At 40.2% G+C, this 12,791-nt stretch overlaps 2 protein-coding genes across 2 annotated transcripts in view; one reads left to right on the forward strand and one right to left on the reverse strand.

The window, feature by feature from the left end:
* LOC103367482 (histone acetyltransferase KAT7-like) overlaps positions 1-1,517 on the forward strand; it is a 19,531-nt gene extending 18,014 nt beyond the window's left edge. The window contains exons 13-14 of the mRNA XM_008295512.1: positions 655-779; positions 859-1,517. Coding sequence (XP_008293734.1) covers positions 655-779; positions 859-957 — 224 coding nt within the window. The 3' untranslated portion in view covers positions 958-1,517. The remainder of the gene's footprint in view (positions 1-654; positions 780-858) is intronic.
* Positions 1,518-10,289: 8,772 nt separating this feature from the next.
* Positions 10,290-12,791, reverse strand: part of LOC103367483 (protachykinin-like) — a 5,557-nt gene continuing 3,055 nt past the window's right edge. The window contains exons 2-5 of the mRNA XM_008295513.1: positions 11,722-11,818; positions 11,552-11,584; positions 11,376-11,429; positions 10,290-10,318 (exon numbers count right to left, since the gene is read on the reverse strand). Coding sequence (XP_008293735.1) covers positions 10,290-10,318; positions 11,376-11,429; positions 11,552-11,584; positions 11,722-11,818 — 213 coding nt within the window. The remainder of the gene's footprint in view (positions 10,319-11,375; positions 11,430-11,551; positions 11,585-11,721; positions 11,819-12,791) is intronic.

A 12,791-nucleotide genomic window follows, 5' to 3' on the forward strand; every position in this document is an offset into this window, starting at 1 on the left:
TAAAACCTCACATTCATATATCACAGTAAATAGAGGGTAACAAACACATTAAATAATAGACTTCCACCAGAGTCAGACAGCAACCAGATCAGTGTGACCAGCTCCAGTAGTAACGCTCTGTTCCCTCACAGCCACAATCTTCTTTTGTCCTCCTTCTTTTGACCTTTTTTAAAACTTGTTCAAGATATTCTAAATTTTGTAAGATGTTTTTAACTCACACAGAGAAACACAAATAGCTCTTGTGAGTCATCCCGTTCTGCATTCAGTGTAATCTTCCTGTACTACCGTGATTCTGCATCTCTGTGCTCTGACTGCTGAGGTTGGCAAACCATGTACGAAGTGGGTTTTTAATCATCATTCAACAGCCTTTTGATTACTTCTGACTAAACTGCGATGTTTCACAAAGAGCTGAGAACGCGGTCGTACTTGGAGATAATGTTTTTCAGAGAATCGGCACAAGCCACACTCATGATGCATAACATAAGTAGAAGTTTCATTTTTAATTACCCATGCCACATGTTCAGCCTGTTGCTAAAGCTGCTCCCTTTAGCTTCAGCTAATGAGTTAGCTAACATGCTAACCGAAGAAGGAGTTGCTAATATGGCTGCAGACTCTCGAGCTGCTGATCAGAAAGTCCTGTTCGGCCCTTTTAACTCTTATCTATGTTCACAGAAATCAGCCAGGAAACAGCAGTGAACCCGGTGGATATTGTCAGCACACTGCAGTCCCTCCAGATGCTCAAGTACTGGAAGGGAAAGCACCTGGTTCTCAAGAGACAGGTATGTAGGTGGCAGCTCATTTGTTATTGTTGAAGTTTGAGTCTCTGTTCCACCGCTAAGGGATGTTTTCTATCTGAAGGACCTCATCGACGACTGGAAGGCCAAGGAGACCAAACGTGGCAACGGAAAGACCATCGACCCCACAGCCTTAAAATGGACCCCGCCTAAAGGGACGTAAAGGACCTTCCCGTTCACACTCCAGACCCCGAGAAACACACACACACACAAACCGACAGATCCTTCTCCGTACACTGGCATGCTCACAGACCCTGAGCCTAAAACCCTCACACACTCCTGTACTAAACGCTTTCAGCAGCTACAGTAACTTACAGTCCGCCGTTCCTCTGGGTTCAAGCAGCCGCTGAGACGGTCTAAGTTGGGTTCAAGTTGTTCTCTGTTCTGCACACAGTTTACTTTTCTGAGGCCTTCGAGCTTCTGCAGTAACGCAGCAGATGTCCACAGTGACGCTAAAAGTAGATTTTTTTTCCAGATGACCAAGTCAAACACTTTGCTGGTTTGTTTTCACGTCTACTATTCGTCATCAGGATTCAGACCCGACTGGAATCCGGCTCCCACTGGGAACCAACACGTTTAGACTTTTTCTGATTGTGGCCCGAAACCAAACCAGTTCTCTGTTGACTGAAAAGCCTCAAAGGACGACTTCCAAAAGAAGTAAACACTTGAAACATATTGTAATATGAAAAGTAACAGCTAATCTATGACTGATTAGTAACAAATATAAAAAAGCATCAGTGCAGCTAAAGATGTCCTTAAAACCTTGAATGCATTGGGGGGAAAGACACTGTTATGGTTTGAAGTACTTTAAAGACAAACTAAACACCTTGTTGGATGAAATGCTAAACTAGATTTTCTCTCTTCACAGCCTACTGTTGCTCAAAGTTTCTTTAAAGATCACATTTTTTTAAATAATGACAAATATTCATGCACTAATGTCCTTAAACAACACGCCCGTGTGTGGGCATGAGGTCAATAATCAATTAATTAGGTAATTATGAATGAAGTAGTCACATGAGCAGTCGTATAAACCAGCGGTTCTCAAACTTTTAGAGCCACGACCCCCAAGATAACAAAAGTTTGTGTTCGTGACCCCCTAATTTGAATTTCTAATATATCATGAGTAATAACTTTGTTGTTCATGAATTAATGTGTTAATTCCACAGATTGATCTCTTGAATGAATTGAATTTATTTCGAGCAAATAAAAGGGAAAAAAATATAAAAACAAAAGAAAATAATTTTAAAAAAGAGCAACAAAGAATAATTAAAGCCACAAGCGGCATGGACGGGTCCTCGCCGTACGATTGTCAGCCTTCGCACATGTTGGGGTTCTGTAGAAATTGGAGCACGTGCGGCCTAGTTACGAGCCACTTCCTGTTTAATGGCGAGCCACAGCGGCGTACGTGTTGGCCGTGGCGGAAACGCGCTGTGGCTGAGATTCGGAGCACATACAGGCCAGTTACACAGCACGTCTCATATTCTGGCGTTTTATGGCATTTTATGGCGTTGTGGCCAAATTCTAGGGGGCACCATTTCCACGCCGTCAGACTTTTGCAGACCGGTTGACTAACTTTTAATCACCACCTCCTGTAGTTTGTCTTGGCCAAATTTCAGGTGTGTATGACCTTCCCAGTAGGAGAAGGTAGATTTTGAAAATGAGCGAAAATCGCCAAAATTGTGTTTTTTCAAAATGGTGGACTTCCTGTTGGGTTTAGGGCTTGGCGCTGATTGACTTTTTTGTGCGTCCCGACCTGCTACACATGCCCAGCGAATTGTGTAGGTGTAGGTGAAACGACCCTCTGACGGGACTCCGTTGAATGCTGGAAAATAAGCAAAATGGCCTTTCATCGAAATTGCGCCGCCATTTCTGCACCGTCAGACTTTTGCGGAGCGTTTTAATAACTCGACCCCCAGTTTGAGAACCACTGGTATAAACCATCAAATGAAACAACAATTTGTGAAGCACTTAGTCAAACTCTAAAATGTTATTTTACCATTCTGACGCAGGTTAGTAAGAATAGATATATTTGAAGTCTCTTTTTTGTTTTTATATTAGTTTTCTATGACAATAAGTTTTCAGCCAATCACATGAACTTTACTTAAACTAGCAGCAGCTGCATTCAAAATTAGCTAAAAAAAAAAAAAAAGCCATAACAGACTTCCTATACTCTGCTGCTAACTCTTTCCGTACCTTTACTTCATTCAGATCTAAATATGAAACAGACCATTTTAAAAAGATCATTTCACTTGAGCTCAATTTGAAAACCTGACTTTAATTAATTAATCCTGGTTTGGACTCGAGGGGTGAACTGCGCTGTACAGTACCATCACAGCAGCACTGACCGAGAGACGCTGTACAAAGAGCTGAGATCGAGTCCGAGACGACAGAAGTTATGTCTGTTAAAGGACGAACATGTTCTCCGTCACTCATTCAGAACTGACCAAAGGAAATTAAACGATGACCTCGTTACTTCTTCTGAAAATGATTATTATGATATTTCATCAAGAGTTTTAATAATTCGTTCGTACATTTCACACATTGTTGAGATTCACATTTAACATCCAGTTAAAACACAGAGTAATGAGCTCCACAGCAGCCAGTGACGTCGGCGTACGCAGGACGGCCGCTGATGCCGCTTCGACCTCATTCGTCACCTGAATAATGAAAGTAATTGTGCGTCTTTGCTCGCCTCCTTCCAGACACTTCATTAGCGCCGAGCGCCAGACGCACTCGCTAATCCAATCTACGGCGGCCAGAGTCGTACCTGCGCCGCGTTTCTTTTCTGTTCTCGGCTGCATAAATAAAACAACAAAACGTGTTTTGGCAGAGCAGCCGGCTGTGATTAACCAGGACGAGGGCCGGCCATGCATCAGACTTCTAAGAATAGGAGCCCTGACCTCAATCTGGCACTCGGGTCGCGTGACTAAACGAAGAGTTCCCACCGGAAAAGAGTCGCTTCTGATCTGAAACAAAACAAAACAATACCGGTAAAAAAAACGTCACTGTGTTGTTTTATTACATCATGTGAAGATCAGACCGCGCTGCACCAACAGAGCCGAGATGGTTTCAGATGTTTTACCTCGTTTACGGACCGTCGGCGGCTGTTTGAACCCAGAACCAATCAGCTTCTCTCTCGTGCAACAAACACGCATCGTGTTCGGTATTTAACCCATCTCACCAGTCCGTCGGTGAACCAGGAAACTATAGCTGCCACTGGCCTCGTCTGGACCGGCACCAGGGAGGAAGCTGCCTGGATGTGTGTTCCCACCTGTTCCCTGTTTTTTTTTTTTTTTTTTATCTCATGACGTCTCCGGTCTCATTCTGGGAAGTTGTGCCGAAGCTCACCAACGTGTCGCCGTGTTTTCTGTGTCCTTTGTTTGGTTTTTGTTAAAGTTCTCAAACACTTTTTTCTACCTCTGAGGGTTTACCACTGTATACAAGCTAGAACAGCCCATTTGAAGCTTCTATGTTCTCCTTTTTGTTTTTTTTTATTGTTCGTGTTAACACTTGAAATATGTAGCTGTGTTTGCCCAATGTGTGTGTTTTTTGTTTTGTTTTTTTTAAAACTAGATTTACACAAAAAAAAAAGAAAAAGAGACAAAAAAAAAAGCTATTTATATTCTTAAAATAATATGTTAACTGCGTAGAACGTACAGGACCGTAGAGGAATGTCTACTTTGTAGGACTGGCTTCCTTGTGAATATAAATATTTATCTAAAAACTGTATGTAGACCTGAATGTGTCCAGAAGCTCTTTAAAGGTACAGGAGGGAGAACCCCACCGCCCCCCCACCAGCAACAAGACAATGACACAAGTCATTCATTTCCATTTCAGAGGTTTTTTATCTCCTGCTATCGAAAGCGACTCAATCAAAACGTGTCATTTTTGCACATCGTCACTCGTCAGAAGCGCCCGTCTGTCTTTTACATTTCTGTTCAGACTGTGATGTCTGTGAAGACTCTCAGTCGTCCAGGTCGTGGTTGTTCTGGTGGATTAATGATAGCAACTTGCTTGAAGACGTTCCACCTCTCATCCAAGAGGCTTCATCAGTTCTGACTGACTAGTTGGGAGTTCCAGATACTTCTATCCTTAAAGAGCCATTAACACCTGAGTTTCAATTGGAGGTTTGTTGCTCCTCCCCCTCGTTATGTGAGTCGGGTAACTGTGACCTGGATGACTGAGAATCTTCACAGACACTTTGGGAAGAACACCCTTCAACTAATGACTCACATAACGAGGGGGAGGAGCAACAAACACCCAATTAAAACCGAAACTCAAGTCATTAATGGCTCCTTAAGGATACAAGCATGTGGAACCCCCAACTAGTCAGTCAGAACTGATGAAGCCTCTTAGATGAGAGGTGGAACGTCCAGTTGCTACGATTAATCTACCAGAATAACTGTGATTGACTGAAAGCAGATTTTAATTTACTGACAATCTCAATATTTATTCATTTGGGTGTTAACTTTGCAACTAGCGTTTAAGTTTTTTTTGTTATTTTGAAAGGAATCGTTCGATATTTTGGTAAATAAGCTCAAAGACTGATTCATGTCTGTATTCAACGTGTGAAGCTACAGCCAGCAGCAGGTTACATCGATCACATCGATTGATCGCAAGAGGAAACAGCCGGCGTGACTCTTGAATTGTTGTTTTTCAACCAGTTGAAATCGCTGCTTTGAGGGAAACACGGCCGACGAAGCTCATCATTACAAACAGAGCTCCAACTAACAATCATTTTCAATTTAGTGATTAACTTCCTGATCGGTTGTTTGGTTGTTGTGGCGAGAAAATGTTTGAAAATGGCGAAAAATGCCCAAGATGGCGCCCCCTATAGCTCACCTAGTTGACCCATAAACGGGGACTAAAGGTCCCTGACGCAGTGGTTGTGGGTTCAACTCGAAATAAAAAGGCAAAAATCCAAAAAAATATATTAAGAAAAAATGTTTTAAAAAGCCCAAAATGGTGTCCTCAAATGTCTTGTTTGGTCCACAAGCCAACGATGATAAGTTTACCATCATAGTGGAAGAAGGAAACAAGAAAACTTGAAATTTAAGAAGCTGGAATCAGAGAATTTAGATGTTTATTTCTTTTATTACTCAAACTGTTTAGCTTTCGTCAGAGCGTCGAACTCTCTCTGGAAGTCAATAATTCCATAGCAACCCGCTTCTGCGGCTCATTTTTTGTTCAAACCACAAACAAGTCATGAACTAATGAGCTTCAGATTTGCTCTCCGGTTGATTTAATTGGCTTTAGGCAGGCTAGCAGTTTCCCTTTGTTTTCAGTCTTTGTGCTAAGCTACGCTAACTGGCTGCTACCATACAGACGAGTTAGCTTAACTCTCAGAAAGCTAAATGTCGTGCTACTCTTTAAACATAAGCTTTGGACGGCACTTGGCGACGTCTCGTTGAATCAACCGTTTAATCTTCGCGACGCTTTTCGTGCCACATTTTCACATTTTTCTTCTAAACGTTTCGTTCGCTTCTTCTTTTGTAAGAAAAGTTGCCTTTAACCGTTCGTGAGGATGTTTCTCCGTGTGCGTGACGTTTTCTTTCGACCACGTGTGGACGAGTTTCTTCCACGTGTTCGTCTCCAGCCCTTGTGGTTAATTGTCTTCGTCGAGTCTTAAGGCGAGGGAGGAGAGTCGCAGCGCCGACACTTCAAATCAATACTTAACGGGCCGCCGGTTTCCGAGAACTACATTCATCCTTTTAGCACCTGCGTCCGATAAATCTCCAACTACTCGTGACCTTCGTTAAGTGTAGGCAGGTTGTTTTTTTTCTTTTGCCAACTCTTAAGTGCATTAACAGGGAAGTGCACTTACTTTTTTGAAGGACTTTTAAAGGAAAAAAAAAATCTTTGTACTAAAACACACTTGTGATGCCGACGCTTCGTACATGACTTTTGTTCATGGAGAGATTTTAGCTTCAGCGCCTGAGAATTTAAATTTTTTTTTTTATTTAAAGCTGTCACTGTTCTGATAATTGACAGACCTGCAGAAAAATGAATGTACCATTGTTCTGTCACAAGAAAAAAAGGCCTCTGGGATGTGTCGAGCATCAAAAAAAAACAACAAAAAAATGAATCTTTTCTCCCTTAATGTGCCATTTTTTTCATTTTTTTTTAACCAGACCTGCCCGTCTTTAACATCACATCTGTGTTTCTCTTCGTGTCACCCCGTCGTCTTCCCCTCTTGTGCCGATGGCAGCTATAGATGTGCAGCCGGTTGTTAACACACGTCTGAATAGGATCGGAGTCACTTAGAGAAAGCATTCCCATCAGTCACCAGCGAGCTGTTGTGGTTCTCACACAAAGCAGCGACACACAAACGTAGCGTGGCATCGATATGTAGCTCAGTCGTGCTTTTGTACTTGCTTCTACCTTCCTCCTCCTCCTCCTCCTCCTCCTCCTCCCTCACCTTCCTCTTCAATAAATGCAAAACGGTGAAACGAACGACGTGTGTTGTTGTTTTGTGTGTGCGCCGTCGTCCCGGGCGACGAGATGAGCGCCCTGATGGGGTGAAGGATTGTGGAGGTCTGGTCAGTTTGTAAAGCTAATAAGGAAGATGGAGACAAATGGCTAACGAGGGCTTGTTGTAGTTAGTTAGTCGCTGCTTCGTGGACGTCGTCAAGCCAGATTTTATTATAGAGCAACCGGGTTGGTTTACAGATGTTACTGATGGATGACGGGGGCTCAAAGAGAAGGAAAAACAAAGACGCACACGTAGAAACTGGATTTAAGGATATAGAGTCTTGTTGTCCATCCAAGCTTGATTACTTCAGTTCAACGTGCATCGTTTTCCTTTCTGCCAACCAAGCACTAAATTTTCTACTATGTTGAGAAAACACTCCAAAAAAGACAAGCTTCAAGTTAAAATCAACCTACAGGCTTAAAAAATTAAAAATTAGATGGAAAACAAAATTAAAACGATTTGATTACAACGCTGAGATTAAGAAATTTGTACCAGATGTCAGTTTAGAGTTGGTTGCCTGGAACCAGCTAATGCTCACTAATGCATAACTGATCGATAAGTTAATAGAAAATTTAAAAAGTTGAGGTGTTATATAAAAAAACAGTCAGTGATTGTGATAAATATCTTTTATTTATGCTGACAAAACAGCATAAAATATGCAACAATTTAAAGGGATGCTCCGCCAATGATGCATAAAATTGTAGTTTGTAATTCAACCCTATTCAGGCCGTTTGGTTTAGGGGACAGGTGTTGATTTTTTATATTTGGAGATTCGTTTTTAATATAAAAAGAGGGACATTTGTCATGGATTTGAAACCATAAATACATGCTGGGAAATAATGGAGCTCTACATGCTTTAGACAGACGATTGGACCAGGCCGGGTCACATGTTTATTTCTATAAATCGTGTTTTTTGCATCAACCCTACACACATGTTTCACCCTGTTGGATGTATCCTCCAACAACGTGCTCCTCTGTATGCTGCCAAGCTGCATTTATTCTGTTGATCAAGTCTGTTTTGTTATAAATTCAGTCTCTCTTGTCTTCTTCTTTCTGCTTTGTGTAGACACTGCCCTCAGATCAGTTAAGATAAAATAAGTTAAGATGGGTTAAGATAAATTAGGTTAAGTTTAAGATTAAGATTTAGATTTCGGATTAGATTAGATCAGATCAGTTAAATTAAGATAAGATAAATTAAGCTAATATTAAGATTGGATACGATAAATTAGGATTAAGATAAGACAAGACAAGTTAGTTCCTCCAACAACGTGCTCCTCTGTATGCTGCCAAGATGTATTTATTTTACTGATCAGGTATTTTTTTTATTAGAAACTCAGTCCCTCTTGTCTCTTCTTCTTTCTGCTTTCTGTAAACACTGCCTGCAGTTCAGCTGAGGAGCTCAGATTTTTTGGGTTTTGTTTTGTTTTGCACAGGAGCCAAAGCAAACAGTTTCGTTTTAAAGTGAACGTTTGAATGAGACGCGTAGAATAAAGTGATTTAGACGAAACATCCCAATTTGAAGCTTAGATTTGTTGATCTTTCCACACATAACCACACATGATTAGTTCAATCTCTTTCTGCTTTTCACTGTTTCTGGCTCTGATAAATGGTGTCATCTTTAAAACTAAGCTCACCTTTCAAAGCCCACCGGCTGCTTCGGTTTGAACTCAGATTTATCTTCACATATTCACTGTAGCGCTCGTCCCTGTGAGCTGAGGCCTCCCTCTGCGCGAGGCCTGACACGTTCCGGCTTTTATCGATTTATAAGGCAGTTGGAGGTTTTTACCGGCTCGTTTTGCCTAATTGCTGTTTTACAACACAGCACCGGACCAAACACGTCCACGTAATCGGATCACGTCGCAGATAGAAAGTCCAGATTTACCTTCTGTGCACCTGCATGCAGACAACAACATATCCTTTAATGGTTTTATTATTGGATAAATTTACCTTTTTAATGCGTTTATTGCCGGGTTTTTTATCTCGGGTTCTTATTTGTGTGGTTAATTAGCGTTTTTGCAGTGCTGTACGGTAACTAAGGCTTCAGTGTAGTTTAAATAAAGGCTGATAAATAAACGTGTGTTTACTTTTCTTTTATAATCTATAACCTTAATTAGAAACCTACGAGGCTTGTTCCTGTCGCGTCTGTGTGTCTCCACCGACCAAATACATAAAATGAAGTCATGGTGAGAGATTTATGACGTGGAATTTGACACAAGACCGATTATTGAAGTAAAGAGAAGCTGCTGAGGTGCATTATGGGAAATGTAGGTTTGTTTTGAGAAGACTTTTCCACGCTTTAATCGAAAATTTGTGAGCCTGCACTGCTTCAGTCATCACCGCTCTTCTTTAAACTGCCTCATGTCATGTTTAGATACCAAATAAATTAACCCTCCTGTTGTCTTTAATGTTTAACGGCTCTAAATAAGTCATTCACAGAATTTTTTCAGCTTTATTTAAGGAATATCTGCACATAAACTTCGGTAACGATTTTAATTGTGATATTTTCTGGAGGTTTAAATTGCTGGAGTCAAATTGAACCCAAAGATAAAAGATGTCGGTAGATCTGAAGGTAATCAGAGGGTTAAGAAATGATGCAGGCAGATGCACAGAGCTCCATGAAGGAAACAAGGCCTCATTCATCAAGTCATTGCTGAGCCATCATGGAGTGACTTTTACCACATCTTCTATCTCATGCTGCTCCAACTTTCCAAACCAGTTTCATTATTTTTTACAACGGAGGAGAGAAAACAAAAGAGGCACTCGGCTAATGTAATGATCTTTAATAGATTTGGCACGAGATAAGCAAACTCCTTTAAAAGACATAAACGTTTTGAAACATCACGGAGGAGACACAGATTCATGAACAGGCAGTGACGTCGGTGATTGGCAGCAGCTTTATTTCAGATTTTCGTCTCTCTCCCACCGTCGGAGTGCGTCGCCTCTCCGTCCTGTCGATCAACAACGTAGGACTGAATGGGACGTTGAATGGGTTATGACTGGTGAGGTGACTGGTTTATTCATCTTCAGTAAGACTGCCACTCCTCCTGCGTGTCTGAGGGGAGAAGAAGAGTTAAATGTTAGAGGTATAAGGTTTTCTTTCTTGGGGGACGATGACAAATAGGAAAAATGTGTTCATTTGGTATTTTGCTATTATACATGGAAACTAAAGATGCAGATGTGCAACTGGAAATGAAAAAAAAAAGAGTAAATTGTGAACTAAATGAACTGGAGAATTAAATCCTTGTAATTTTGTATTGTCGTTTAAGATAAAATAAGTTAAGATTAAGATTTAGATTTAGGATTTAGATTAGATTAGATTAGATTAGATTAGATTAGATTAGATAAATTAACATAAATTAAGATAGGTTAAGATAAATTAAGTTAGATTAAGTTTAAGATTAAGATTTAGATTTAGAATTAGATTAGATTAGATCAGCTAAGTTAAGACAAATTAAGATTAAGATCAAGATTAGACAAGACAAGTTAAGTTAAATTAAGTTAAGTTAAGATAAGATAAGATAAGATAAGCTAAGAATACTTTATTGATCCCCATAGAGGAAATTCAGGATTTATTCATTTCATTCAATCATTTATTCAGGTTTATGCACAAATATTGTTCTTTTTGAATAAAGTTTACGACATTTTCTAAGTATCTTCCTAAATATGGGGAAAATATGGAGAAAGGTAACATGATGGATAAAACTTCAAGACTATTCTAGATGAATCAGCTGCTAGATATGAACAAACACAACATGTTTGTCATTATTTGATGAAAATGTAGTTCATGTCTTGTTTAAATCTACGTCTTATGTGTTGGATTTTTATATTTGTCATATATCTAGCCCATATAAAAACAAAATTAATTCATTCAGACTGAAAGAAAAAAGCACAGAAGTCTGATTTTTCATTATTTTGGTTTCAAACAAGCACAAAAACGATAAAATACCATTAAAGTGAGCACAATAAAACATTTTTCCATCAAAACAGTTACACAACACTTCAGCATTTGTGCAGAAAGGAGGAAAATTACTTTTTTTTTGCTGTCATACTAAAATATTATCATCCTGAATCATCCTATTTCCACTGAGGACACGTCGAGTTCGTCTTACCTTCTCCTAAACTCCTTCTGCCCATGAGTCCAACAAACATCTCCCCTTTATTCCCTGACAAACGAGACGCAGAGAGAAGAAGAAGAAGAAAAGGTTTTCACGAAGAAACCGAATCACCCTCCAGCTGCCGATTTCAAAAGAAGAATAGACGAACATAATAATGTGATTTTACTCACTTTTCCTGCCCAGTCTGACGGGTCGAGACGCACCTGAAACAGAGAGGAGATAAAAACTGAAATTAAAACAAATACCAGCGAGTTTGTGTAGCGACTAGAGTTACTACAAATCAACTGTAAAGTCTCCGTAAAGTGCAATAAGGCCCTTGTTGATTTGTTTGTTTGTTTACCCGAGCTTCTTCCCATCAGGCCGTGGAACTGCTGTGCTTTGGAGCGCTTGATGAGATCTGCCAGCCGGATGGTGATTCCTCTCTCTAGCGGCAAACGCTGCAAACAAACAAACACACACAAGAGTTTTTTCTCACATGAAACATCAGATGTGACGGAGCTGCTTCTGTCCGTGGTGCTGAAACCGAGCAGGCAGGTTGGGACGGAGCGACTGAATTCATTACCTACAAACTCCTCTCCTGCTCTTCTTCTGCTAACCCTGCTGTTCTGCTCATGGCTCTGGAGACCTCAGGCGCCAATAAAACAGCTCATAAATCGCTGCTAACACTAAATTAGCAGCTTTATAGCAGGTTAGACGAGACTGTTGCTGCATGTCTCAGGAGTGTAACGCAGAAAATGAATTGAAATGGGGTCATGACATCTGCTCTATCTAGTTTTCTTGCAAATCCCACATAGGTCAGTGTGGATTCTGCTGATTGGTGGGTGTGAGCGTTGATCTAAAGGGAGATTCCCAATAAAAAATGTGGAAAAATCAGAAGACTTTTGCTTTGAAAAACAGCTCTAACGTCATTAATAGATGCAACAGTGTCTCACACAGTTTGTTTTTACTCTTAACCTGCTGAATCTATTGTGGAAAATGCAACTAGCTTCTGTCATACATCTGATTTGTGTGTTTTCTTTGACATAAACACACACATTCAACACATTTCCATCATAAGTTGATGCACAAAAGGGGAAAAAATGGACACTAGCATTTAGAAACCCTAAAAATCTCCCAGTTATGTAGCTCTTTTTGCTGGAATAAAGCGTAATACAGAGTTTTTTAGAGAAAAAAGGAAGAAAAATGCAATAAAACAACAACATCATGCTATAAAAGAAGGAGCCTTAAACAGAGAGATGTGTTTCTGGATACGATTCTGATTAAAAGACAAAAGAAAAAGAGGAAAGGAATCAAAGCATGCACAACATAAGGGTTGTAATTTGCTATTTTTGGAGGTTTCTTTGTGTTGCATTGTGTTATTGTGCACCATCAGCTGGAGTCGCAAAGAAATAAGGAAAAAGATTGAACTGA

Source organism: Stegastes partitus, unplaced genomic scaffold, assembly GCF_000690725.1.
Source record: "Stegastes partitus isolate 25-593 unplaced genomic scaffold, Stegastes_partitus-1.0.2 Scaffold1054, whole genome shotgun sequence".
In the NCBI taxonomy this organism is placed as follows: domain Eukaryota; kingdom Metazoa; phylum Chordata; class Actinopteri; family Pomacentridae; genus Stegastes; species Stegastes partitus.